This window comes from Excalfactoria chinensis, chromosome 1 (genome assembly GCF_039878825.1).
Source record: "Excalfactoria chinensis isolate bCotChi1 chromosome 1, bCotChi1.hap2, whole genome shotgun sequence".
NCBI classification, from domain to species: Eukaryota; Metazoa; Chordata; class Aves; order Galliformes; family Phasianidae; genus Excalfactoria; species Excalfactoria chinensis.
This window is the reverse complement of record NC_092825.1, coordinates 81324730-81352317: the sequence shown is the minus strand read 5'-3', so window position 1 is coordinate 81352317 and position 27588 is coordinate 81324730. Positions and strand designations below refer to the sequence as shown.

The window sequence follows — 27588 nt, the reverse complement described above, 5'->3', positions numbered from 1 at the left end:
TTCCACCATCTCAAGGATGTGTTTGCTAATTGTACAAACACTGTTCTAAAGAATGGAAAAGATTTCATAAGAGTGAGTAACAGAGCAGTTATAAAAACATTTCAGAACTGACACAATGACAAAGAGCCACGTTACAATCCTGCATACCAAATGGCCAGGCCAGCTAATAGTAGCTCTCTGCTGTGTCTGTTCCACTTTCAACCTTTCTTCCTGAAAGGCCCAGGAATTGTCGAAATGGTACTAAAATAAAGACTGAGTGTAGCCTGAGGTACAATCAATTTGCCACACTTGGAACATTTCTCAGTTTATCGTGATACTCCTGCCTGTGTCTCCTCCAGATGGAGAGATGAGCAGTTTAACAGGGCAAGGCTGCTGTTTCTGGCTTATTTGTAGACCCTAAGAGATACCAAGAGTAAGAAATACTGTCTGGTAAATGAAGCAGGAAACCTGAATAACTTCCGGCTTATTTCCCAAGGCCTGTTTGCCAAATATTGAATGAATTTATCCCCAGCACTGATGTGCTTTGTTCCAGCTGGATATGCCATTTATTTCTTCTGAAGACAGGAAGCCTGCAAGCATTTCCACCTCTGTATAGATTTACTAAGTTCTATTGGATTTAAACCAAGGTTGTTTGGTGTCTCTTTTGTTTCCTCTCCAGTCTGGGTCACCAATCTGAGTACTTTTCAGTACATCGCACTCACCTGAAGAAACCTGACCTCTATGCAAAGTGTTTTAACACTGCTGATGGGCACTGCTAATGGAAGGTGTCTTATTAGAGGATATATTAAGTAATATGGTTTCACTTAAAAACCTATATGAGGCCCACATTATGGATGTGAAAGAATTATGCATCTATGTGAAGAGCTCCTTCTTATACAGTGTATGGTGTCTTTTTAATTCACTGCTTCGTTTAAAACCCAGTGTCTCAGGTACCAGGAGTATCTTCCCACTGGCTGTAACTCACACTTCCAAGCCATCTCCCCTCTTCTCTCACATTTCTGCTTCTCCACAAAACACAGCCTTTGTGCGCATCCACCCTGCACCTACTTACCCTATTTCTTGGAACTCATCAAACTCATGACTTATGCCCTCTGAGTGAACCTCAATAAATTTTGTCTCTATGAACAATGGAGATACTTTCCATCCATGCCACGTTCAGATGACCGCAGGAACTCACTCGATGAACTTAACTGGCATGGTATCAACTCTTGGTACCTAATAATTTTCAAATGAGGAAAAGTTGCACAGACAACACAGAATGTATAATCTTGTCCTTCACAAAAACAAACTTCTCCAGAAATTTTACTTTACATGAGAAAAACACAGTTTTCACATTACATTATTGAGTAACAACACAATCTTTGCAACAGACTAACCAAACCTTGAAAAGTTCAATGGACGAGTCTTTGTGAAAGTAAAAGTAAGAAAGAAGTAAATTTCTTACCTGATAAAGAAACTGAAATAGGAGAAGTCTACTATTTCAGTGGGTTTTTACAATTACTATTATTTTCCTGTGGTCTTAAGGAAATTTTGTGTGATCTCAGTTAGAAAAGTCTCACCATCAGTTAAATTGAGCATGTTAGAAATAGTCTTTAAAAGTACCAGGTACAGTAATTAGCCATTGGAACAGCTTCCTGAGGGTAGCAATGGCTATCTCCATTGCTGAAAACTTTCAACTAAAGCTGCTGGTTATGTAGTATGAATTATATTTATGGAATTTCTGTGGTTGTTTCTAAGTTAATTACAACAGATTTTCTGAATTTATTTCTACCCAGACAGGGATAGGAATTTCTTGAGTTTCATAAATACCCTTCAAGGGCCAGTAGAGCTATATTAATTTATCGTCTATATTGAAAACTCTTACAAAATGACTTCAAAGAAACTTCACTTTTCATCTTTGTAGGATGAGGTCACTGCATGAACATAGAAACTCCAATATTCTAAAAGGGAGAAAAAAATGCTTCACACCAAACATTCATTCTGAATTTTTTCAAGTAATTTTATTAACTGATCATGTTTTACATGTCATCAGACCTAACCCCTGAAGTGCAAAATGTTTCTGAGGTATCAAGACTGGAGGAAAACAGGCACAGTATTGGTTGTTAGGGACACCACATTACAGCACAGTGGACTTTGTGAACACCGGGCTTTTATACAGCATTTGTAGGATCACAGAAAAATGCGAGTCTGTATATCTTCAGACTTGAGAGCCAAGGAGCCCTGATCATTATCCAGTTGCATTTCATCAATGAAAACACAGACTTCATTGAAATAGGATGAGGATAAATATTAATGAGGTGTTTCTCTAGGCCAGTATGTACAGTACATGGAAAAAAATATATATATAAATTCCAAATTAACTGATGAATCTGTGACCAAAATCCCAACTGTCTATCCAGTCCAGCTTATGTCGTGTCTACTGCGTACTCTCTAGTATACCAGAATTTTGTCTATTCTACACAGCTACACCACTGCCCTGTGCTCCTGTTTGAAGGTATCTGGTCACTCTCAACTTCATTTGAATCCGCTGTTTATCAGATTAAGTAGAGTCATCAGCATGGTACTGCCTGTGGCCTATTATTCTTCTAGTTGCCCTCTTCCCCTCATCCATGCAGTGAAGAAGTCTAATCCATGGGGAGAATCTAATACAGAATTAAGCACTGATCTACAATTCATTTATTTGCTAGTCTTTTCAGGGAGGCAGGGGTAATACTTTCTCCCCTTAGAGCATTTCCCAGGGTTAGAATTTGACTGAAAGTTGTAGATGTGGTGAATCTGTGCATAATTAACTTTCTGTAGAATATTAGTCAGATTCAAAACTCACTCATATTCTCACTCAATGATTTTTTTGGGGAAAAAAAAGATTTCAGCCTCAAAACTCGCAGCATTTTTCCTGGCACCTACAACAATTTGCCTTAAACCATTTGACTCAAAGATACCCAGCCAAACTCTGTTCTGCATTACTTTATGTGCCATCGACATGATCCAATGGAAGACATATCTCAAGGAAACGTTTTCAAATGAATAATAAGCAGAAGTCACTAATTACTCTAAGAGTATGTTTCTTTTTAGCCAAGACAGATGATGATAATTTCCTCCTGAGACACAATTGCTTGTTCAAATTTGTGACAAAACATGAAAATATATATGTGATCCTCATCTTAACAAACATTTATGAATGTAGGAATGTTGCTGAATGTGTCAGGTTTTGCATGGCACATTTTGATAGGTTCTTACCTTCAGCATCTTCAGCTTTAAGACCTATTTGTGAAGCTGGAGACACAAGCTCTATTGTCAGCACACCCACGGGCATTATATCATATATAGTCTGATCACCAACACAATTCAGATTCTCAGTTTCCTAGGATTGTCACCAATATCACTGCTACTTGCCTACACAACGTCTAATATGCCTACAAATAAAGAATAGCTGGAATAGAAGCTGGATACAGATGGAATGTTTCATGGACAAGAAAGGCAACCTCAAACAAAAAGTGCAAGTAAATCACTTTCAGTTAAAAACTGGGTTTCGGATGCCACTCAAGACCGAGTTGTTGGGCCAATTTCTGTGCAGAAGAGTTAGGGAACACACAAAAAAGAAAACGCTTGTGATTCCAAGGATGACCACACCTGAAATCAGTGCATTGGTGACTGAATTCAGCTGGAAAGGAGGTCCATGTTGAGCTGCAAGAACAAAAATGCATAGGCAATCTCTGGTTAGAATTTCTCAGCAGTGGCAAATGCTTCTGTCTTTATTTTAAATAGAGAATAATTACAGCGAGAGACTAAAATTATACTTCAGAATAAGTACCTGCCTACTTGGATAAAATTCATCTAAGCATTCTTAGAAAATAGTTGTTCTTTCCCTACCAATTATTCTGTGGAACAAAGACAATAAGGATTCTTCTAACACAATCCCTCACACTGGGTGACCAATCTTGATCTTTTATACTTAGCAGAAGACTGCCACCGCCCAAGAGCTATCAAGGCAGACATATAAGGATAACTGTTTCCACGCCAGGTGGGAAAGGCAGCTATTTTTATGGGGTCCAAACCAAGAAGAGAAGGGAACAAATAGCTAATACAGTTCTGAAGACAGCATAGGTTGCTTCTGCCACTGAGTCCTGCTATGGGCAAGTAAGAAGCAGAATGGCTTAACAGACCATTTACTAATCATTACCAACTCCTCATAACCAGCAGAATAATATACAAGCCGAAGCAAGTCCTCCAAGTGTCCAAAGAAGAAGCACTAATCTCCCTACAGCCTATTTCCTTCCTCACCCTACTACTGACCAATAGTTCTATCCAAAGTTCTTCATGGGCTCTTCATGAGGTTAAATGCCAAGAGAACAAGAACTAAGGCAGAACTCTCCTGAGTTTGAGCTCTGAACTGAACTGCACCTTACCAACCATTTTGCTGCACAGCTCCCATATGGCATAAGCAGATTTTACTGCTTAAGTCTGATTTTGCTTCTGGCAGTTGCAATGCTTCTTCATCCTTATATGTCATAGCAACAGATTTTCATTTCAACGCTAACTATAGGAATTAGAAGTTGCTTTGTTGGTGGGGTTGGATATACAAATTAAAGAGAGCAATCCAAATTCACCAAATGTTTTCTTCATGGCAGGATGTCAGTTTTACTTATTTAAAAGACAAAAGCCAAAAAGAAGAAAAAACAAACAAAACATTCTAGCTCAGTGCCTCAAACTGAATCAACAGGGCTCACTCTCTTCACTTCTGTTTCAATCATAAACCATCTCTTTTGTGTTTCTTGGAATTCTGATTAACTTACCAAGCTCTGAGTTGTTGGTTGGTGTCTCATCTGCATTAAAAACAAACAAACAAACAAAGAGATACATTATATTTTATGAACACCTGATGCCTGCCCCCCTCCCCTCTTTGCACACAAAGGCCAGCAGACTTGGGTTTATTTTCAAAACCTACAACCATATTTGCAACATTGACTAGCTGCTTTTAGTATCTCTGGTAAAGTCAGGGTGACAACATTAATTACATGTAGTTACTTCATTTTTTAGGCAAGTGTAACAACACAAAGTGACTTGGTATTCTGAGGGGAAAAAAAGAAAGCATGCAAACAACAACAACAAAAACACCTTAGTGAAGGAACTATTTAGCTGAAAAGAGTCCCAGATCTCTTCTGCTCCTTTTAATAAAAATACAATGATAGCCATGATATTACACACAAGTCCTTTCTACTATAAGCATACTACAAGATGATCTGTAGAGGAAAAGTTTTAACCTGAGTTTTTCCAAGGAAAACTAAAGTGTAACCTTAAGTGATAACCAAGACACCCTTTCTCGATGTATCCTTTGCTCATGGCAGCTACATGCTGTGCTCAGGGAAACATTTATATTCCTTCTACTTTTTTTTTTTTTTTTCTTTTTTTTTTTTTCCAAACTTACTGTTGTCCATCTCAAAACTACACTTATTGTCATTGTTTTTGCTTTTTCATGCTACTTGCAATGGCAGCTCACATACACATCTATTTTGAGGAGCTGTCTTCTATGGTTAAGTGGGACAACCATCAATCTTGCCTTCACAGATAGGTTCTTACTTTGATTCTGAACACAGAGACCAAAACATTTTCTGTTGTGTATTTCTCTTGCAGGGACTTATTTTAGTTTAACAAACATGAATGAAGTTTCTCTGAAAAGAGCGCAATGTTAGAAATAAGTGTTCAGAAATACACAGAAGGACCATTATTCATTTGTAGCAGCACTATTCAGTTCCTACTAAGGTAATTACATAAATAGCGCTGTTACCAGAACAGCTGGTGATTAGAGTAATGGGAAGGCCTGGCTAACTTCATGAGGTGCTTCTGCTGAGACACTGACGTGCACAGAACCAGTCTCAGAATAGACATAGCGCCAACTCAAATGAGGAAAGAATGGAATTGCATATCTGCAGCCACACTGACAAGCATAAGTATTATGCTCAGCCAGGTGCAGCAGGTTTTATGAGCTATTTGAGTTAGGGTACTATGGTTAGGTTGTCGTTGGACTTGATGATCTTCAAGGTCTCTTCCAACCTGGGTAATTCTATTATTCTATAATTCTATTAAGCACCTTCATGTAGGATTGTATCAAAGACAGCACTGCCACCCATGGGATTTCTCATCCACAAAGCAGTCAGTTCTCTTCAGCTTGAAGCTTTCCCATGACCTTCCCCTTTTTCTTCCTTTGACTGCAGTATTCATGAACCTAACATCATCAGTGAACTTATCACTTATTTTCACAATAGGAAAAGACAGTGGTAGAAAATAATAATTCCTTCTTTCTGCTCCAGAAGGAAAAATGAAGTTTAATCCAGGTTGACATGACCAATAGCACTCAGGAAATTGGTGGCACAGTTCAGAACTAAATCAATGCTTTTTAAAGTACATCCCATTAAAACATGCTTCTGTCAGAGGGACTGGGATGGTCCAAAAGCACAATCTATGATGAGATCTGTCTAATATAAAAAGCCTTAGTCACAAACACTACCTCACTTATCATAGAATCATTTTTTTTAGTTGGAAGAGGCCCTTAAATGTCATCTAGTCCCCTGCAACGACCAGGAACACCTACAGCTGAATCAGGTAGCTCAGAGCCCTGCCCAGCCTGACCTTCAATGTCTGTAAGAAAAGGGGACACATCACCTCTCTGGGCAACCTATTCCAGTGCTTCATCTCCATTATTGCAAAGATCTTCCTTATACAAATCTAAGTCTCCTCTCTTTTAGTTTGAAACTGTTTCCCCTTGTCCTGCCACAGCAGACCCTGCTTAAGAGTCTGTCTTTTTCATTCTTACAGCTTCCCTATAGACACTGAAAGGCTGCAATCAGGTCTCTCTGGAGCCTTCTCTTCTCCAGGCTGAACAGCCCCAGATTTTCAGACTTATTAGTGTTATCATTTAAAAAAAAAAAAATCACTTGAGAACTGTCAACAAATTATATATATTAGTTTATCATAGCGTTGGGATCATTAAACACTTATGGTAAGATCTTGATTTGCTTCAAGTAATGCATTATTTAAAACAAATAGATGAATATCTTTTAATATTATTATTTTAAAAAAGCATTCACGGCATTTGAATCAAACTTGACTCTTAATAGGGACTGTTCACACACCAAGCTTTCTATGTTTCTCAATCCTTTCCTAAGGCAGTGTTTCTCTAGCATGCAGTTAAGCAAATCTGTCATTAATTTTCGACCAGTCCAAACCGGTTTCGACTGGTTCAAACCGATTCAAACTGGTTTCAACTGGTCCAAACCGGTTCAAGCCAGTTTCGACTGCTCCAAACCTGTTTCGACAAATTTGAACCGGTTCAAACCGGTTTCAACCAGTCCAAATCGGTTCAAGCCGGTTTCGACTGGTCCAAACTGGTTTTGACTGCTCCAAACTGGTTTTGACCAATTTGAACCGGTTCAAACTGGTTTCGACCAGTCCAAACCGGCTTCGACTGGTTCAAACCGGTTCAAAACGGTTTCGACTGGTCCAAACTGCTTTAGGCTGGTTCAAACTGGTTTAGATCGGTCCGAACTGGTTGTAAGCAGTTCAAGCTGGTTTCAACCAGTCCAAATCGGTTTCGACCGGTTCAAACCGCTTTCGACTGGTCGAAACCGGTTTTGACCGGTTCAAACCGGTTCAAACTGGTTTCGACTGGTCCAAATCGGTCCAAGACGGTTTTGACCTATTCAAACCAGTTCAAACCGGTTTCAACTGGTCCAAACCGGCTTCGACCAATTCAAACCGGTTTTGACTGTTCCAAACTGGTTTTGATTGGTTCAAATCAGTTTCGACCGGTTTCAATCGGTTTAAACTGGTTCCAACTGGTCCAAACCGGTTCAAGCCGGTTTTGACTGGTTCAAACCATTTTCGACTGGTTCAAACCGGTTCCGACTGGTCTAAACCGGATCAAACCGGTTCCGACTGGTCCAGACTGGTTCAAACCATTTTCGAGTGGTCCAAACTGGTTTTGACCGGTTCAAATCAGTTCAAATTGGTTTTGACTTGTCCAAACAGGTTTCGACCGTTTCAAACTGGGTTTGACTGGTTTTGACCTGGTTCAAATCAGTTTCGACCGGTTTCAATCAGTTTAAACTGGTTCCAACTGGTTCAAAACGGTTCAAGCTGGTTTCGACAGCTCCACACCAGTTTCGATGAATTTGAACTGGTTCAAACCTGTCCAAACCGGTCCAAACCGGTTCAAGCCCGTTTAGACTGGTCCAAACAAGTTTCGACTGCTCCAAACTGGTTTTGACCAGTTTGAACCGGTTTCAACCAGTCCAAACCGGTTTCAACTGGTTCAAACCGGTTTCAACAGGTCCAATCCAGTTTAGACCGGTTCAAACTGGATCCGACTGGTCTTAACTGGTCCAAGCCAGTTTTGACCGGTCCAAACCTGTTCAAAGAGATTTCGACTGGTCCAAATAGGTTTCGACCGGTTCGAACCGGTTCCGACTGGTCTAAGCCGGTCCAAGCCAGTTTCGACCAGACCAAACTGGTTTTAACCAGTTCAAGTTGGTTTCGACCAGTGCAAACCTATTTCGACCGGTTCCAACCGGTTCCAACTGGTCTAAACCGGTTCGAGCTGGCTTTGACTGGTTCAAACTGGTTTGAACCGGTTTCGACTGGTCCAAACCGGTTTCGATCTCTTGAAACCGGTTCCGACTGGTCTAAACCGGTTCAAGTTTCAAACTGGTTTCGACTGGTCCAAACCGGTTTAGACCGGTTCAAACCAGTTCCGACTGTTCCAAATCGATCCAAGACGGTTTCGACCGATTCAAACCGGTTCAAACCACTTTTGACTGGTCTAAACCTTTTTCGACTGGTTCAAACTGGTTCAAACTGGTTTTTACTGGTTTTTGCCAGCACAAGAAAGATATGGTAGTACTGGAGCAGGTCCAGAGAAGGGCAACGAAGCTCGTGAAGGGCTTGGAGCCCTATGAGGAGAGGCTAAGGAAGCTGGGGCTGTTTAGTCTGAGGAAGAGGAGGCTGAGGGGAGACCTTATTGCTGTCTTCCAGTACCTGAAAGGTTCTTACAGTGAGAGTGGGGCAGGTCTCTTCTCACTAGTGACAAGTGACAGGACGAGGGGAAATGGCCTCAAGTTGCGCCAGGGCAAGTTCAGGTTGGATATTAGGAAGAACTTCTTTACAGAAAGGGTGGTTAGGTACTGGAATAGGCTCCCCAGGGAGGTGGTTGAATCGCCATCCCTGGATATGTTTAAGAGCCGTTTGGATGTGATACTCAGGGATATGATTTAGCAGAGGTTTTTTAGAGATGGGGTACTGGTTAGGCTGCGGTTGGACTTGATGATCTTCAAGGTCTTTTCCAACCTGGGTAATTCTAAGATTCTATGATTCCATGATTCTACTGGTCCAAACTGGTTTTGACCGGTTCAAACCGGTTTCGACCGGTCCAAACCAGTTTAGACCAGTTCAAACCAGTACAGACCAGCCCAAACTGGTTTTAACCAGTTCATGTTGGTTTCGACAAGTCCATACCAGTTTCGACCAGTTCCAACCAGTTTCGACTGGTCTAAACCATTCCAAACCAGTTTCGATCAAATGAAATCGGTTCCGACTGGTTCAAACCGGTTCAAACCGGTTTCAACTGGTCCAAACCGGTTTAGACCAGTCCAAAATGGTTTTAACCAATTCAGGCTGGTTTCAACCAGTCCAAATCAGTTTCGACCAGTTCAAACCGCTTTCGACTGGTCCAAACCGGCTTCGACGAATTCAAACCGGTTTTGACTGTTCCAAACTGGTTTTGATTGGTTCAAATCAGTTTCGACCGGTTTCAATCGGTTTAAACTGGTTCCAACTGGTCCAAACCGGTTCAAGCCGGTTTTGACTGGTTCAAACCATTTTCGACTGGTTCAAACCGGTTCCGACTGGTCTAAACCGGATCAAACCGGTTCCGACTGGTCCAGACTGGTTCAAACCATTTTCGAGTGGTCCAAACTGGTTTTGACCGGTTCAAATCAGTTCAAATTGGTTTTGACTTGTCCAAACAGGTTTCGACCGTTTCAAACTGGGTTTGACTGGTTTTGACCTGGTTCAAATCAGTTTCGACCGGTTTCAATCAGTTTAAACTGGTTCCAACTGGTTCAAAACGGTTCAAGCTGGTTTCGACAGCTCCACACCAGTTTCGATGAATTTGAACTGGTTCAAACCTGTCCAAACCGGTCCAAACCGGTTCAAGCCCGTTTAGACTGGTCCAAACAAGTTTCGACTGCTCCAAACTGGTTTTGACCAGTTTGAACCGGTTTCAACCAGTCCAAACCGGTTTCAACTGGTTCAAACCGGTTTCAACAGGTCCAATCCAGTTTAGACCGGTTCAAACTGGATCCGACTGGTCTTAACTGGTCCAAGCCAGTTTTGACCGGTCCAAACCTGTTCAAAGAGATTTCGACTGGTCCAAATAGGTTTCGACCGGTTCGAACCGGTTCCGACTGGTCTAAGCCGGTCCAAGCCAGTTTCGACCAGACCAAACTGGTTTTAACCAGTTCAAGTTGGTTTCGACCAGTGCAAACCTATTTCGACCGGTTCCAACCGGTTCCAACTGGTCTAAACCGGTTCGAGCTGGCTTTGACTGGTTCAAACTGGTTTGAACCGGTTTCGACTGGTCCAAACCGGTTTCGATCTCTTGAAACCGGTTCCGACTGGTCTAAACCGGTTCAAGTTTCAAACTGGTTTCGACTGGTCCAAACCGGTTTAGACCGGTTCAAACCAGTTCCGACTGTTCCAAATCGATCCAAGACGGTTTCGACCGATTCAAACCGGTTCAAACCACTTTTGACTGGTCTAAACCTTTTTCGACTGGTTCAAACTGGTTCAAACTGGTTTTTACTGGTTTTTGCCAGCACAAGAAAGATATGGTAGTACTGGAGCAGGTCCAGAGAAGGGCAACGAAGCTCGTGAAGGGCTTGGAGCCCTATGAGGAGAGGCTAAGGAAGCTGGGGCTGTTTAGTCTGAGGAAGAGGAGGCTGAGGGGAGACCTTATTGCTGTCTTCCAGTACCTGAAAGGTTCTTACAGTGAGAGTGGGGCAGGTCTCTTCTCACTAGTGACAAGTGACAGGACGAGGGGAAATGGCCTCAAGTTGCGCCAGGGCAAGTTCAGGTTGGATATTAGGAAGAACTTCTTTACAGAAAGGGTGGTTAGGTACTGGAATAGGCTCCCCAGGGAGGTGGTTGAATCGCCATCCCTGGATATGTTTAAGAGCCGTTTGGATGTGATACTCAGGGATATGATTTAGCAGAGGTTTTTTAGAGATGGGGTACTGGTTAGGCTGCGGTTGGACTTGATGATCTTCAAGGTCTTTTCCAACCTGGGTAATTCTAAGATTCTATGATTCCATGATTCTACTGGTCCAAACTGGTTTTGACCGGTTCAAACCGGTTTCGACCGGTCCAAACCAGTTTAGACCAGTTCAAACCGGTACAGACCAGCCCAAACTGGTTTTAACCAGTTCATGTTGGTTTCGACAAGTCCATACCAGTTTCGACCAGTTCCAACCAGTTTCGACTGGTCTAAACCATTCCAAACCAGTTTCGATCAAATGAAATCGGTTCCGACTGGTTCAAACCGGTTCAAACCGGTTTCAACTGGTCCAAACCGGTTTAGACCAGTCCAAAATGGTTTTAACCAATTCAGGCTGGTTTCAACCAGTCCAAATCAGTTTCGACCAGTTCAAACCGCTTTCGACTGGTCCAAACCGGTTTCGACCGGTTCAAACCGGCTCAAACCGGTTTTTACTGATCGAAACCGGTTTTGACCGGTTCGAACCGGTTCAAACTGGTTTTGACTGGTCCAAACTGGTTTAGACCGGTTCAAACCGGTTCTGACTGTTCCAAATCGGTCCAAGACGGTTTTGACCGGTTCAAACCGGTTCAAACCGGTTTCAACTGGTCCAAACCAGTTTTGACCGGTTCGAACCAGTTCAAACTGATTTCGACTGGTCCAAACCGGCTTCGACCGATTCAAACCGGTTTCGACTGTTCTAAGCCAGTTCAAGCCGGTTTTGACTGGTCCAAACCGTTTTTGACTGGTTCAAACCAGTTCCGACTGGTCTAAACCGGATCAAAACTTTTCCAACTTGTCCAGACAGGTTCAAATTGGTTTTGACCAGTTCAAATCAGTTTCTACTGGTTTCAATCGGTTTAAACTGGTTCCAACTGGTCCAAACCGGTTCAAGCCAGTTTCGACTGCTCCAAACCAGTTTTGACAAATTTGAACTGGTTCAAACCTGTCCAAACCAGTCCAAACCGTTTCAAGCCTGTTTCGACTGGTCCAAACTGGTTTCGACTGCTCCAAACTGGTTTTGACCAATTTGAACCGGTTCAAACTGGTTTCGACCAGTCCAAACCGGCTTCGACTGGTTCAAACCGGTTCAAAACGGTTTCGACTGGTCCAAACTGCTTTAGGCTGGTTCAAACTGGTTTAGATCGGTCCGAACTGGTTGTAAGCAGTTCAAGCTGGTTTCAACCAGTCCAAATCGGTTTCGACCGGTTCAAACCGCTTTCGACTGGTCGAAACCGGTTTTGACCGGTTCAAACCGGTTCAAACTGGTTTCGACTGGTCCAAATCGGTCCAAGACGGTTTTGACCTATTCAAACCAGTTCAAACCGGTTTCAACTGGTCCAAACCGGCTTCGACCAATTCAAACCGGTTTTGACTGTTCCAAACTGGTTTTGATTGGTTCAAATCAGTTTCGACCGGTTTCAATCGGTTTAAACTGGTTCCAACTGGTCCAAACCGGTTCAAGCCGGTTTTGACTGGTTCAAACCATTTTCGACTGGTTCAAACCGGTTCCGACTGGTCTAAACCGGATCAAACCGGTTCCGACTGGTCCAGACTGGTTCAAACCATTTTCGAGTGGTCCAAACTGGTTTTGACCGGTTCAAATCAGTTCAAATTGGTTTTGACTTGTCCAAACAGGTTTCGACCGTTTCAAACTGGGTTTGACTGGTTTTGACCTGGTTCAAATCAGTTTCGACCGGTTTCAATCAGTTTAAACTGGTTCCAACTGGTTCAAAACGGTTCAAGCTGGTTTCGACAGCTCCACACCAGTTTCGATGAATTTGAACTGGTTCAAACCTGTCCAAACCGGTCCAAACCGGTTCAAGCCCGTTTAGACTGGTCCAAACAAGTTTCGACTGCTCCAAACTGGTTTTGACCAGTTTGAACCGGTTTCAACCAGTCCAAACCGGTTTCAACTGGTTCAAACCGGTTTCAACAGGTCCAATCCAGTTTAGACCGGTTCAAACTGGATCCGACTGGTCTTAACTGGTCCAAGCCAGTTTTGACCGGTCCAAACCTGTTCAAAGAGATTTCGACTGGTCCAAATAGGTTTCGACCGGTTCGAACCGGTTCCGACTGGTCTAAGCCGGTCCAAGCCAGTTTCGACCAGACCAAACTGGTTTTAACCAGTTCAAGTTGGTTTCGACCAGTGCAAACCTATTTCGACCGGTTCCAACCGGTTCCAACTGGTCTAAACCGGTTCGAGCTGGCTTTGACTGGTTCAAACTGGTTTGAACCGGTTTCGACTGGTCCAAACCGGTTTCGATCTCTTGAAACCGGTTCCGACTGGTCTAAACCGGTTCAAGTTTCAAACTGGTTTCGACTGGTCCAAACCGGTTTAGACCGGTTCAAACCAGTTCCGACTGTTCCAAATCGATCCAAGACGGTTTCGACCGATTCAAACCGGTTCAAACCACTTTTGACTGGTCTAAACCTTTTTCGACTGGTTCAAACTGGTTCAAACTGGTTTTTACTGGTTTTTGCCAGCACAAGAAAGATATGGTAGTACTGGAGCAGGTCCAGAGAAGGGCAACGAAGCTCGTGAAGGGCTTGGAGCCCTATGAGGAGAGGCTAAGGAAGCTGGGGCTGTTTAGTCTGAGGAAGAGGAGGCTGAGGGGAGACCTTATTGCTGTCTTCCAGTACCTGAAAGGTTCTTACAGTGAGAGTGGGGCAGGTCTCTTCTCACTAGTGACAAGTGACAGGACGAGGGGAAATGGCCTCAAGTTGCGCCAGGGCAAGTTCAGGTTGGATATTAGGAAGAACTTCTTTACAGAAAGGGTGGTTAGGTACTGGAATAGGCTCCCCAGGGAGGTGGTTGAATCGCCATCCCTGGATATGTTTAAGAGCCGTTTGGATGTGATACTCAGGGATATGATTTAGCAGGGGTTTTTTAGAGATGGGGTACTGGTTAGGCTGCGGTTGGACTTGATGATCTTCAAGGTCTTTTCCAACCTGGGTAATTCTAAGATTCTATGATTCCATGATTCTACTGGTCCAAACTGGTTTTGACCGGTTCAAACCGGTTTCGACCGGTCCAAACCAGTTTAGACCAGTTCAAACCGGTACAGACCAGCCCAAACTGGTTTTAACCAGTTCATGTTGGTTTCGACAAGTCCATACCAGTTTTGACCAGTTCCAACCAGTTTCGACTGGTCTAAACCATTCCAAACCAGTTTCGATCAAATGAAATCGGTTCCGACTGGTTCAAACCGGTTCAAACCGGTTTCAACTGGTCCAAACCGGTTTAGACCAGTCCAAAATGGTTTTAACCAATTCAGGCTGGTTTCAACCAGTCCAAATCAGTTTCGACCAGTTCAAACCGCTTTCGACTGGTCCAAACCGGTTTCGACCGGTTCAAACCGGCTCAAACCGGTTTTTACTGATCGAAACCGGTTTTGACCGGTTCGAACCGGTTCAAACTGGTTTTGACTGGTCCAAACTGGTTTAGACCGGTTCAAACCGGTTCTGACTGTTCCAAATCGGTCCAAGACGGTTTTGACCGGTTCAAACCGGTTCAAACCGGTTTCAACTGGTCCAAACCAGTTTTGACCGGTTCGAACCAGTTCAAACTGATTTCGACTGGTCCAAACCGGCTTCGACCGATTCAAACCGGTTTCGACTGTTCTAAGCCAGTTCAAGCCGGTTTTGACTGGTCCAAACCGTTTTTGACTGGTTCAAACCAGTTCCGACTGGTCTAAACCGGATCAAAACTTTTCCAACTTGTCCAGACAGGTTCAAATTGGTTTTGACCAGTTCAAATCAGTTTCTACTGGTTTCAATCGGTTTAAACTGGTTCCAACTGGTCCAAACCGGTTCAAGCCAGTTTCGACTGCTCCAAACCAGTTTTGACAAATTTGAACTGGTTCAAACCTGTCCAAACCAGTCCAAACCGTTTCAAGCCTGTTTCGACTGGTCCAAACTGGTTTCGACTGCTCCAAACTGGTTTTGACCAATTTGAACCGGTTCAAACTGGTTTCGACCAGTCCAAACCGGCTTCGACTGGTTCAAACCGGTTCAAAACGGTTTCGACTGGTCCAAACTGCTTTAGGCTGGTTCAAACTGGTTTAGATCGGTCCGAACTGGTTGTAAGCAGTTCAAGCTGGTTTCAACCAGTCCAAATCGGTTTCGACCGGTTCAAACCGCTTTCGACTGGTCGAAACCGGTTTTGACCGGTTCAAACCGGTTCAAACTGGTTTCGACTGGTCCAAATCGGTCCAAGACGGTTTTGACCTATTCAAACCAGTTCAAACCGGTTTCAACTGGTCCAAACCGGCTTCGACCAATTCAAACCGGTTTTGACTGTTCCAAACTGGTTTTGATTGGTTCAAATCAGTTTCGACCGGTTTCAATCGGTTTAAACTGGTTCCAACTGGTCCAAACCGGTTCAAGCCGGTTTTGACTGGTTCAAACCATTTTCGACTGGTTCAAACCGGTTCCGACTGGTCTAAACCGGATCAAACCGGTTCCGACTGGTCCAGACTGGTTCAAACCATTTTCGAGTGGTCCAAACTGGTTTTGACCGGTTCAAATCAGTTCAAATTGGTTTTGACTTGTCCAAACAGGTTTCGACCGTTTCAAACTGGGTTTGACTGGTTTTGACCTGGTTCAAATCAGTTTCGACCGGTTTCAATCAGTTTAAACTGGTTCCAACTGGTTCAAAACGGTTCAAGCTGGTTTCGACAGCTCCACACCAGTTTCGATGAATTTGAACTGGTTCAAACCTGTCCAAACCGGTCCAAACCGGTTCAAGCCCGTTTAGACTGGTCCAAACAAGTTTCGACTGCTCCAAACTGGTTTTGACCAGTTTGAACCGGTTTCAACCAGTCCAAACCGGTTTCAACTGGTTCAAACCGGTTTCAACAGGTCCAATCCAGTTTAGACCGGTTCAAACTGGATCCGACTGGTCTTAACTGGTCCAAGCCAGTTTTGACCGGTCCAAACCTGTTCAAAGAGATTTCGACTGGTCCAAATAGGTTTCGACCGGTTCGAACCGGTTCCGACTGGTCTAAGCCGGTCCAAGCCAGTTTCGACCAGACCAAACTGGTTTTAACCAGTTCAAGTTGGTTTCGACCAGTGCAAACCTATTTCGACCGGTTCCAACCGGTTCCAACTGGTCTAAACCGGTTCGAGCTGGCTTTGACTGGTTCAAACTGGTTTGAACCGGTTTCGACTGGTCCAAACCGGTTTCGATCTCTTGAAACCGGTTCCGACTGGTCTAAACCGGTTCAAGTTTCAAACTGGTTTCGACTGGTCCAAACCGGTTTAGACCGGTTCAAACCAGTTCCGACTGTTCCAAATCGATCCAAGACGGTTTCGACCGATTCAAACCGGTTCAAACCACTTTTGACTGGTCTAAACCTTTTTCGACTGGTTCAAACTGGTTCAAACTGGTTTTTACTGGTTTTTGCCAGCACAAGAAAGATATGGTAGTACTGGAGCAGGTCCAGAGAAGGGCAACGAAGCTCGTGAAGGGCTTGGAGCCCTATGAGGAGAGGCTAAGGAAGCTGGGGCTGTTTAGTCTGAGGAAGAGGAGGCTGAGGGGAGACCTTATTGCTGTCTTCCAGTACCTGAAAGGTTCTTACAGTGAGAGTGGGGCAGGTCTCTTCTCACTAGTGACAAGTGACAGGACGAGGGGAAATGGCCTCAAGTTGCGCCAGGGCAAGTTCAGGTTGGATATTAGGAAGAACTTCTTTACAGAAAGGGTGGTTAGGTACTGGAATAGGCTCCCCAGGGAGGTGGTTGAATCGCCATCCCTGGATATGTTTAAGAGCCGTTTGGATGTGATACTCAGGGATATGATTTAGCAGAGGTTTTTTAGAGATGGGGTACTGGTTAGGCTGCGGTTGGACTTGATGATCTTCAAGGTCTTTTCCAACCTGGGTAATTCTAAGATTCTATGATTCCATGATTCTACTGGTCCAAACTGGTTTTGACCGGTTCAAACCGGTTTCGACCGGTCCAAACCAGTTTAGACCAGTTCAAACCAGTACAGACCAGCCCAAACTGGTTTTAACCAGTTCATGTTGGTTTCGACAAGTCCATACCAGTTTCGACCAGTTCCAACCAGTTTCGACTGGTCTAAACCATTCCAAACCAGTTTCGATCAAATGAAATCGGTTCCGACTGGTTCAAACCGGTTCAAACCGGTTTCAACTGGTCCAAACCGGTTTAGACCAGTCCAAAATGGTTTTAACCAATTCAGGCTGGTTTCAACCAGTCCAAATCAGTTTCGACCAGTTCAAACCGCTTTCGACTGGTCCAAACCGGTTTCGACCGGTTCAAACCGGCTCAAACCGGTTTTTACTGATCGAAACCGGTTTTGACCGGTTCGAACCGGTTCAAACTGGTTTTGACTGGTCCAAACTGGTTTAGACCGGTTCAAACCAGTTCTGACTGTTCCAAATCGGTCCAAGACGGTTTTGACCGGTTCAAACCGGTTCAAACCGGTTTCAACTGGTCCAAACCAGTTTTGACCGGTTCGAACCAGTTCAAACTGATTTCGACTGGTCCAAACCGGCTTCGACCGATTCAAACCGGTTTCGACTGTTCTAAGCCAGTTCAAGCCGGTTTTGACTGGTCCAAACCGTTTTTGACTGGTTCAAACCAGTTCCGACTGGTCTAAACCGGATCAAAACTTTTCCAACTTGTCCAGACAGGTTCAAATTGGTTTTGACCAGTTCAAATCAGTTTCTACTGGTTTCAATCGGTTTAAACTGGTTCCAACTGGTCCAAACCGGTTCAAGCCAGTTTCGACTGCTCCAAACCAGTTTTGACAAATTTGAACTGGTTCAAACCTGTCCAAACCAGTCCAAACCGTTTCAAGCCTGTTTCGACTGGTCCAAACTGGTTTCGACTGCTCCAAACTGGTTTTGACCAATTTGAACCGGTTCAAACTGGTTTTGACCAGTCCAAACCGGTTTCGACTGGTTCAAACCGGTTCAAAATGGTTTCGACTGGTCCAAACTGCTTTAGGCTGGTTCAAACTGGTTTAGATCGGTCCGAACTGGTTGTAACCAGTTCAAGCTGGTTTCAACCAGTCCAAATTGGTTTTGACCGGTTCAAACCGGTTCAAACTGGTTTTTACTGGTCCAAATCGGTTTTGACCAGTTCAAACCGGTTTCGACCAGTCCAAACCAGTTTCGACCAGTTCAAACCGGTTCAGACCAGCCCAAACTGATTTTAACTGCTTTCGACTGGTCCAAACCGGTTTCACATTCATGCATGCTACACTGAAGTTAGGTTTGTTTTGTTTTTTTTTTTTCATTTTTTTATTGACTAATCAAATGATAGTAAGGGTACTCAATTGGGACCATTTATAATACAGAAGAAAATACTGGTTTTCCTTGCTGAAATGTTGCGTATAACTGAGGACATCTGATTCTGAAAAATAATCTTTTGGTAGATGGTTCCCAATTATGGAGTGTCAGTTGCTTTACTTGCATGTAAAGAATGATTTTATGCTCAAGTGTTTCAATTATCTTTCCTAGACAAGACTCAGTCCTGTTCTCAGATTCCTAAATCTAGGGCTGCTGAAATCTGCAAACCGAATTTGTTCAATACTTTTAAAATGTTTTATTTTTATTATGTTGTCTAGAGCAGTCACATAAGTACTTCTCAGAGACTGCAGGTTGCCTTAAAACAAAACCAACAAACAACCAAAAAAAAACCCCACATTTTTATAATAAAAATGGACCTCCTTAGACTTTCACTCCAGATCTGAAAGCTGAAGGCTAATAGCATGTATTAACATAAATAGTAACCTGCAGGTGAAGATGGAAGAAATGGTGAATAGAAAATGACTGTGAATATTTATTAGCTGTCCGAATTAACTTGTGATGCTGAGCATAGTACCTTAAATTCCATTAACTTCAGTGAAATCTTCCAGCAACAACAACAAATAGTCAAACCACTGACTTTGGGTTTTTATAATGAAGTTACATGCGTAACAGTATGCCACAGTAATTTTCATGGGGTAAAGAGGAAGTGCGAGTGTTAAGCAAAAACATTAGCAGGTAATTTCTACCAAAGATTCCAGTAGTTGAGGGGAAAAAAAAAAAAAAAAAAAATACTCAGACTTGTGGAGAATCCATCCTTTTTCTAAGTCGTTGCCAATTTCTATTAAAATGTTAAAGTGTTTCCCCGGGTTTTTGAAATTTCTGCAGTGCATAGAAAAAGTTTGCTCATTCCTACCACTCCTCGTAATGATGGGGCCAGCAGTGATCACAGCATTGCCAGAGGTGCTCTGAGGGCTCCAAGTTGTTCTGCTACCAGCATCTCTTCTTTCTCTGTGACTGCAGATCTGAGTGGTTAATCAAAACAATCACTGTTTCAGAGTGGAATGGAATTATTGTCCTTCTGTGCTTCCTGTTTTAATGGAAGCTCTTTTACAAGCAATACTACAACTTTTATTTCTTAGCATGCATTAAATTACTTTGCAATAAAAACAGCTGCAATATTCTGTAGAAGAGTATCTTGTAAATGCCTAGCTTCCCATTGTAGTTTGCCTTACTTCATTTACTGAACTACACTGCTGTTGTGTACAAGATCCATCTTGTAGTATATTAAATTTTCAGTAGTTAATTTCCCAGTGCTTTGTTTACAGTCAGTTTTCGCAATAAATGTGTTTTGCTTGACTAGGGATAGACAACATGTTACAGTTCCTGTTCTAGCAGAGTTCTTAAGTTAAACTTCATATTTTTCCATGGACTCCTAAATAGCGATGACACATTAAAACCATTCCCAGCATTCTACCATCTGGAATCCACTTTTAATTAGCATCTCTCTCTTATCTATCTTAATCTTGGTTACCCAAGAGTGCTTCAAACAAGATCATTTTTTTGATTTCAACAGCAAAAAATCAGACCTTCGAAAGCCACAGAACATGCACTTCCACAGAAACAAAGAATTGCATTTAAATAACTATTAAGTAATAAAATAATGCACAAAATGTCAGGACTGAGAGCATTGTAAAATTTTGAATGGAAAGTCATTCAGCAGGAAATTATACGGCATTTTGAAGATATCAGCACGGAATATTTTGTGTTCAAAATACATACTGAAGTGTTTCAATTTCCAAAATATATTTGTTGTTTGCAATGCACCCAAAAGGAAATGTTTGAACTGAACTGAATGTTTGAACATCAACAACATGGCAGTTATGCACCTGTAAGGGAGATTATAATAAATAAGAGGAGAGGCATAATTTTTTGCCCACTATCAGGAATACTTACAAATATCCCTCATCAGAGTAAGCGTGCTTACCATTACTATAAGTTTTACATTAATTACATTCTAAAATATTTAAAGTCATCTGCAATCATCCTAGGTAATTTGTTTCTTAGATGCTGTATTAAGACTATCAGCTCTGGAGATGTCTCTGTCATGACCTTTAATAATCAGCTAAGGATCAAAAAACAAAAAGATGACTTACTGCATGTCCAACAACCTGTGCAACCTGCAGTTCTGTTGTTATTCTATCTATGAATGACCACATCCATTACCTCATTCACTATAAGTTGTTTTACATTCCTTCAGATGCACAAAGCTCATCTTATTTTAACTATACAAGTCACCTTCATTCTGTGCCTTCCAAGCCTTCCACACTTTTGGATGCAAAATAACTCTAGTGTGACTGTCTTACATTCAGAGAATTAGCAACAATTTCCATCAATTGAAACTTACTGGCACAAGAAAGGGACAGTCATCTGCTCTGCACAGCTTTGTCACGCAGTGGAGGAAGACTGTAGACATCTTCTGGTTCTTGTGCTTCACAAAGCGGAATACCTCAAATGAAAACCGTCCCATTTGGCTCTTGCCATTTTCAATGATAGTGGTCTGAGGGTCCTTGTCACAGCTAGTTTTTGTAGAGAAGGTTAAAACTAGGATGATTAGATAGGTGGCTGATTTTTTAAAACTATTAGGTGAGAATAAGTTAATTTAGGCAGTCAAGTTAGAGCTTAAGGTCATTGTAAAGAACACAGTGCCATGATGTGCAGCCACAATCCCTCAACTAGGCTGCAAAGTCCTGCGTTCATTGCTACAGAAACATTGTGTTTTCTTTTGTAACATCACAGTTGCAAACCAAGGTACCATTTAATTCCAGCAACTTAAATATAAAACCAAAAATTGAAGGCAGAAGCAACAAGTAACCAGTTATGCTAACTGGTACAGACAGGTAATTCCAAATAAAGACAACACCCTTCTAGCAACTTTCATTGGTGAAATTTAATCTGAGATACCGCCGAGATACAATTTATGTTTTTTAAAGTTCCAATTCAAGTAAATATTGAGAGTAGCAGGAACATCTATTTAACTTTAATCACTTCCTTTACACTTTTCCTTGATAGCAGTCTACAATATTCTATCCTATTGTCATTCACTGCAAGAATATCTTTGGTAAACCAAAGGCCAGCTTGGATGCTTAGTTTGGGTGTTTCTGTTGTCTCTAGTACTGATGTTTTAGGTGTACACTTGTCCACCATAAGTCTCATTACTCTGAAATTGATTCTATGTTTATGTTGAAAAAAAGCTGAGTCCTGACATGTTATCTATAAGACGAGCCCTCAGCCTCTTTACTAATATTGCTTAGAATTTTCAAGCAGCCTAGAAAACCACTATCTGAGAAATATTTAACTGCATTCTTTAAAAGAAGAACCTACAAATACTGAGTTTGCACAGGACTTACCTGAAGAAAAGATCATATCTAAGATCATCGCTTGGATTACCAGATGGTGTAGTGTAACAGTAATCCATCAAAACATTCCACCTGAACAAGAGACAAAGTGATAGATGATGATGGGAACTGGCAGTATAAGAGCAGGAGTAGACAGTGAGGGGAAACTTTAGTTACGAGGACAACAGCAAGATATGCATTCAATATCAAGGATTTTATATCCTTCAATTGAAGGGCAATGATTGTCAAACACTAACTACCCTTTTAATGCACAAAAAGTTACAAAGACAGACAGCTGCTTCTAAATCGGAATAACTTAAAAACCCAAGAGCCGAATAGGCAGCAAAACAAGAAATAATATCCTTCATGGTACCTGCCATCAAGGTTGGTTGCTCTCACGGCTGCATATATTTTGGTTTTCAAAGGTAAACCTGTACTTGGGATGAGGAGCTGCTGGCTGTAGGTTGAGTCCTGAAAAATAAACATTGACTCAGTATACCAGAAATCCCACTGTGACAAATCATCTGTACTCACAAACTAAACTCTCATCTAATTTTTCCAACTTATGTAAAAGCACATAAGACAGTAAGAAACTTTCTGTCTCTTTTTGTCCCATTTCTGGATAGAAGTAGAAAGCAGCACCAGCACTGCATTGTAGGCATTTGCAGTTTGTCTAAGCAGTTTGTCTGTAAAGATCAACACCTCATATATCTCATTCCATGAAGCTATTGGGGAATATCTATTTATTTATCATTAAATGGAGTAGCTGTGTCAGTGACTGAAGAAAAGGTACTATGAATGAACAAGGTTACTACAAATTAACACCTCAGCATGGCTCCCAGTGCCTACATGCAGTCAAGTGGCTGCTGTGGTTTTCTAAAGGAAGATTATAACAGTGTCATCAGATAGCACCCTTTCTCAGGGAAGGTTCTTAGGTGTTAAGTAGCAAAAGTTTTCTTTTAAGCTCTAATATTTTTAGAATTCTGTTTCAAGAAAGCTATATATGAAAAAAACAGCTAAGAATTCACCATGTATAACAAGACATAGCTGCTTTGCTAGTTTCTTGTTCACAGGCCGAATCATTAACTTCTCTTTAGCAATGACCCACAGATGCCATGAAACAAATTCAGAATGACAGATGTTAATTTAGCATATCAAAATGCACTTACTGTTAATGTCACCTATGTCAAATAAGGTTGCTAATCCATAAAGAACAGAAACTCAGCATGTTAATACCTCTTGTGAGAGGTCAAACCACTCAAGTAGAATTTTGAAAGTGCTACAATAGAGCCAGGTTCAGTGTGGTAGGCAAGAACAGCAGCTGACAGTAGCAAGAAGGATTAAGTATATAAATCAAGTGATTTTTCTAAGGGAAATAGTGCCAAAAATCACAGCTTGCTCAGTATCCACCCTCTTTATTACTGGAGGCCTTGGGAGCCAAGCAGGCACACGTGACACTTTAGAATGTTAAACAGTTAAGCTTGCCACCTATAAAGTCAATTATACCTATTTCTAATATCTAACTCCACCAAATTTTCCAAAATAATGAAAAACATCCTAAGGTAAGTCCCTTATCCCATAACTTTTGGAGGTTCACTGGGCAGCTTGGTCTAGTATTAGATATGAAGGCTGGTAGCCCTGTCTGTGGCAGGGGGTGTTGAAGCTTGATGATCCTTGAGGTCACTTCCAACCCAATCCATTCTATGATTCACAATCAACTTGTAAACCTACTGGGGTAGAGAAGATAAAACCCATTTTTCTGAGTGTTAACTGAGAAATAAGTGCACTCTGAGTACAAGTGTTAACAGCATTTATACTCGAGTGAATTCAGAATTAGGTCCTGAAAAGCAGCAACAAACAAGTGGTGGTCAGTTCCTGCTCTTACAGAGAACTTTGGCAACACTCCCTCTACCTCATCTTTTTGGTCAGAATTATTTAAAAATCAGAGAAGTATAATATTCATTTTCACAGATTAAGAACTGCTATTCAGAGTTCTGCCAAACAAACATGATTTTTTAAAGAATGCCTTTGGAAAATGTCCTGTTACAATATTTATAGCTCATTATGTTCAAAGTTTAAAGCATTGACTTTTAAATCAGTTGCATGAATTATAACTCAATGTCATGATGACATGAATAATAATGCAAAAATTCAGAATCATAATTTACAAAAATGTTGCCCGATAGATTGAGAAATTGATATTTAAATCAAGTATTTAAAATGTATGAATAAAAATTTTAATCAATGGGGAAAAAAATCATTTCAGGGATTAATGCTGTTAAGTAGAGGTCCTCACGTTTTTCACGTTTTCCTGTCACCATCCATATTTACACAGGAAAAGCTTATACAATAATGCATATCCAAGCTAAATTATCTAAAAGGGTATGACAGAGAGGTTGGCTGATATCTATTAGAATTATTAACTCTTAAAGTCATGTAAGTTCACAAAACGAGGTAAAAAGTTTAGCAGGCTTCAGGTTTGTAACAAATCCCACATCCCTCGTGACAATTCAAGATGATAGGAACGCTCTTATGAGGCGTGAACATAAAAATACTCCAGCAAAAGAGCTACTGTTTATTGCTAAGGGAACAGGTCTATAATACTTTTATAGAATACTGCAGACTACTCTCTGTATCAGTGCAATGCACCTATGCACATATACACACAGATATATAGAAATATGCCCATAAACATAATGAATGAAAACATGGCTATGCACTCTGAAGTATGATTATAACTCCTACAACTGATTATTTGCATGGCATTAAAACCTTAAAGCCAGAGCTGTAAATTGATGAATTGCATAAATTCAGAACAAAAAGGCTGCATGTCCTCCAAGACCAGTTATCAAAACACGAGGCAAGAGGTACATGCAAACAAAAAGGATTTGAGAACCTAGATGAAAGCTGTCCAGACTAAAGGCCTGGTCCTTCATGGGAGAATAACACCTAACAAAGAGGACTTTACAATTTTCTCTACAAATCCAGCTTACACCTACAGAATGCAGAGATGGATTTCATCCAGGTTGTATTACCATGTTTTATACTCACATTGTAAAGCAGCAAATTCAAAGTGCTGATAAATGTACCATTGTTCTCCCTTACAGAAATAGCAGCTGATGACCTACAACAGAACCAGAAGAATCGTGAAGATCAAAAATGCATTTTATTTTTGTCTTTACACACTTCAGTGTCTTTTATTGTCAAAAAACTCAATGAGCTATATCCCAAGAAGTTAATTTATCTGTTTGGGTTATAAACCTCAGAAATACAAGCTTATAGCGGAAACACTGGCAGAACCTTAACTATATGGAAAATAATGGGTACTGTCAAAAACATGAATCAGAAAAATAATTAGCAGAGAGGCAAAGTGACAAAAAGGAACCTGCCTTCCATGATGTACAGGATCTACTAATGGAAATATTTTCTTCCAAACAACTTTTCAAGAAGAATTTCCACGTTTGCTGCTGTCATTTTGTCATTAGAATAAGATAACTTTAAGGCAAGCTTTATAACAAAGCCCACAGAAGCACTATGGTATCTCATACAGCAATGGTAATGAATTTCCCTTCTTACCTTTGCATCACCTCTTCTTGCAGTGTATTTTTTTTTTTTTTTCATTCTCTTTACTAATATAAAAAGCTAAGTATCACAATGTTGACAGTACTGCTATGGCATGCAAATATTTAGGTATGTGCAGATACAAATATACATGGGCTTATACAAACACGGGAATGAAACACGTAGGAATGAAAAAAACACTTACGAAGCAAGCTGGGTATTGTTAACCAGGTACTCCAGTGGATAGCTACAGCTAAATTTGTACAGAAGCCCAGGTAAATAGCTGATAATAGTTGGTGGATCTGGTGTATCTATATAGCCCGAAACATTACCTATCTGTACCACTGAGATATTCCCATAAGCATTGACACCTCGAGCTGAGGACACCTATTGAAAGAGATGGAAAACAAGTTTTAGCAGGAAGATGAACATGGGACAAGAAGTAAACCTAAGAACACTGATGCTTTATCTACCATTTACCCAGAAATATCTTCAGGAAGATCTGTTGAAAATGAGTTTGCTTTATCAAAACCATGTTGCTTATGCTCTGTCTCTAACCCCCTCTGGATCAAGCATATACAGTTCATAGAGGATACGACTGTTCTTAAAAAACAGTTTTGAGTAGCATTTGAGAAACACAGATGAATCCTGGTATGCACTTTCTCTGAGCATTCCTAATGAATTTGCACATTTTACTGGACAATGCTGAAGGAACTCTTCTATTACAGTGCCAATGGTATGTGACTAATTGTTCAGCAAATGGCAGGAAAATGCTCCGTATCCAATTTCCTAGCCTGTCCCTTGCTTAAGAAACACAACCTAGAGCTCCAGGTAGCATAACCTGCTACTGCTGTTTGGCTTTCTCCTCATTCCATCCTCCCAAAAAATCAAAAGGGTTTGTATTCCCTTTGCCCACATAGAAAGCAAGTGTGAAGCCATTCACTGCAAAAAACAGCCAAAAGGTTGCATGGGATTTTACTACTCCATTGTGTGGATCCTAAAACTTCCAGCTCCTCATTCTCTTTGTGGCACAGCATGCAGAGACAGGATGAGGAAAAATTTTGGTTATATTTTTATCTTGTGCAGCCTTGTGGGACCCCCACTGGAATCTCTAATTTGCAGTTGTTTGGATTGATCAGACAGCGTGTTCTTAAAGTTCTAATCAAAGAGCATTTTTTCAGAGCTGACAATGTCACTGACTCTACACGAAGAGCAAAAGGTTCCTTCCAACACAGGTGATGGAAGCTACTCAGAGACTGGAAAAAGAGAATCTTGAACTTGGTAAACTGGGTTTTGTTGAAATTTTTAAAGAAAACTCAGCCTGAGGCAAAGAGATCAGAGAGCATTTTGAACAATTCAGCACAGTTTGACAAAATTATTAGCAACTGAAAACAGCAGGGCTGTTATGAAAACTGACAGCTAACTTTGATTGTATGAATTCCAGGTAGAATATAAGCCTTAAAAATAATATGTTTTTACACATTTACATGTAGGAAGTTTGATAGAAACAGTGAAGACTTGTACAGGGCAACATACTCAACTTGTGCAATCTCACTCTCCCTTGGTTTAGAAAGGTCTAAGACCGTTTTGGTTTTTCCTTGGTCAGTCACTCACTGGTAGATAACTCCTTTTCAAGGGAATGAAATTTATATTGGCTAGGAAACAGGATTTGAAGTCAGCTCCTGGATCAGATTCTGGTTTGAGAAGCTAGCTAAAGGTTACATTTAGTCATTAGTTGCATAAGGATACGTGCTGTTCATGCATGAAGCAGTAACAAAATGTGGGCTCTGAAGTCATGCCACCAGAGAAAACATCATAGCACAGATTGACACAGCACCAAGTAGAAGATCTGAGCTGAACATACAAATCTGAACTTCAGGCAGACACCTTGACATTTTTATATATATATATACGCACACACACACGCGCACATATATATATATATATTAATTGAGCGCATAGGTAATTGCCATTCTTCATTCACCGTGTCTTTGGTGAATTTTTGTTTATTCTGGTGAAATATTCCAGGTGTGCTTGAAAACTTCAGTTT

At 41.3% G+C, this 27588-nt stretch overlaps 1 protein-coding gene across 3 annotated transcripts in view; it reads right to left on the bottom strand.

Moving 5' to 3' along the window:
* Positions 1-3099: 3099 nt before the first annotated feature.
* The window catches only part of ZPLD1 (zona pellucida like domain containing 1), a 111184-nt gene continuing 86695 nt past the window's right edge, over positions 3100-27588 (bottom strand). For all 3 annotated transcript variants that reach the window (XM_072352252.1, XM_072352259.1, XM_072352267.1), the window contains exons 5-12: positions 25744-25925; positions 25029-25101; positions 22351-22448; positions 21990-22070; positions 20987-21158; positions 19496-19604; positions 4794-4823; positions 3100-3684 (exon numbers count right to left, since the gene is read on the bottom strand). In XM_072352252.1, coding sequence (XP_072208353.1) covers positions 3512-3684; positions 4794-4823; positions 19496-19604; positions 20987-21158; positions 21990-22070; positions 22351-22448; positions 25029-25101; positions 25744-25925 — 918 coding nt within the window. In that variant the 3' untranslated portion in view covers positions 3100-3511. The remainder of the gene's footprint in view (positions 3685-4793; positions 4824-19495; positions 19605-20986; positions 21159-21989; positions 22071-22350; positions 22449-25028; positions 25102-25743; positions 25926-27588) is intronic.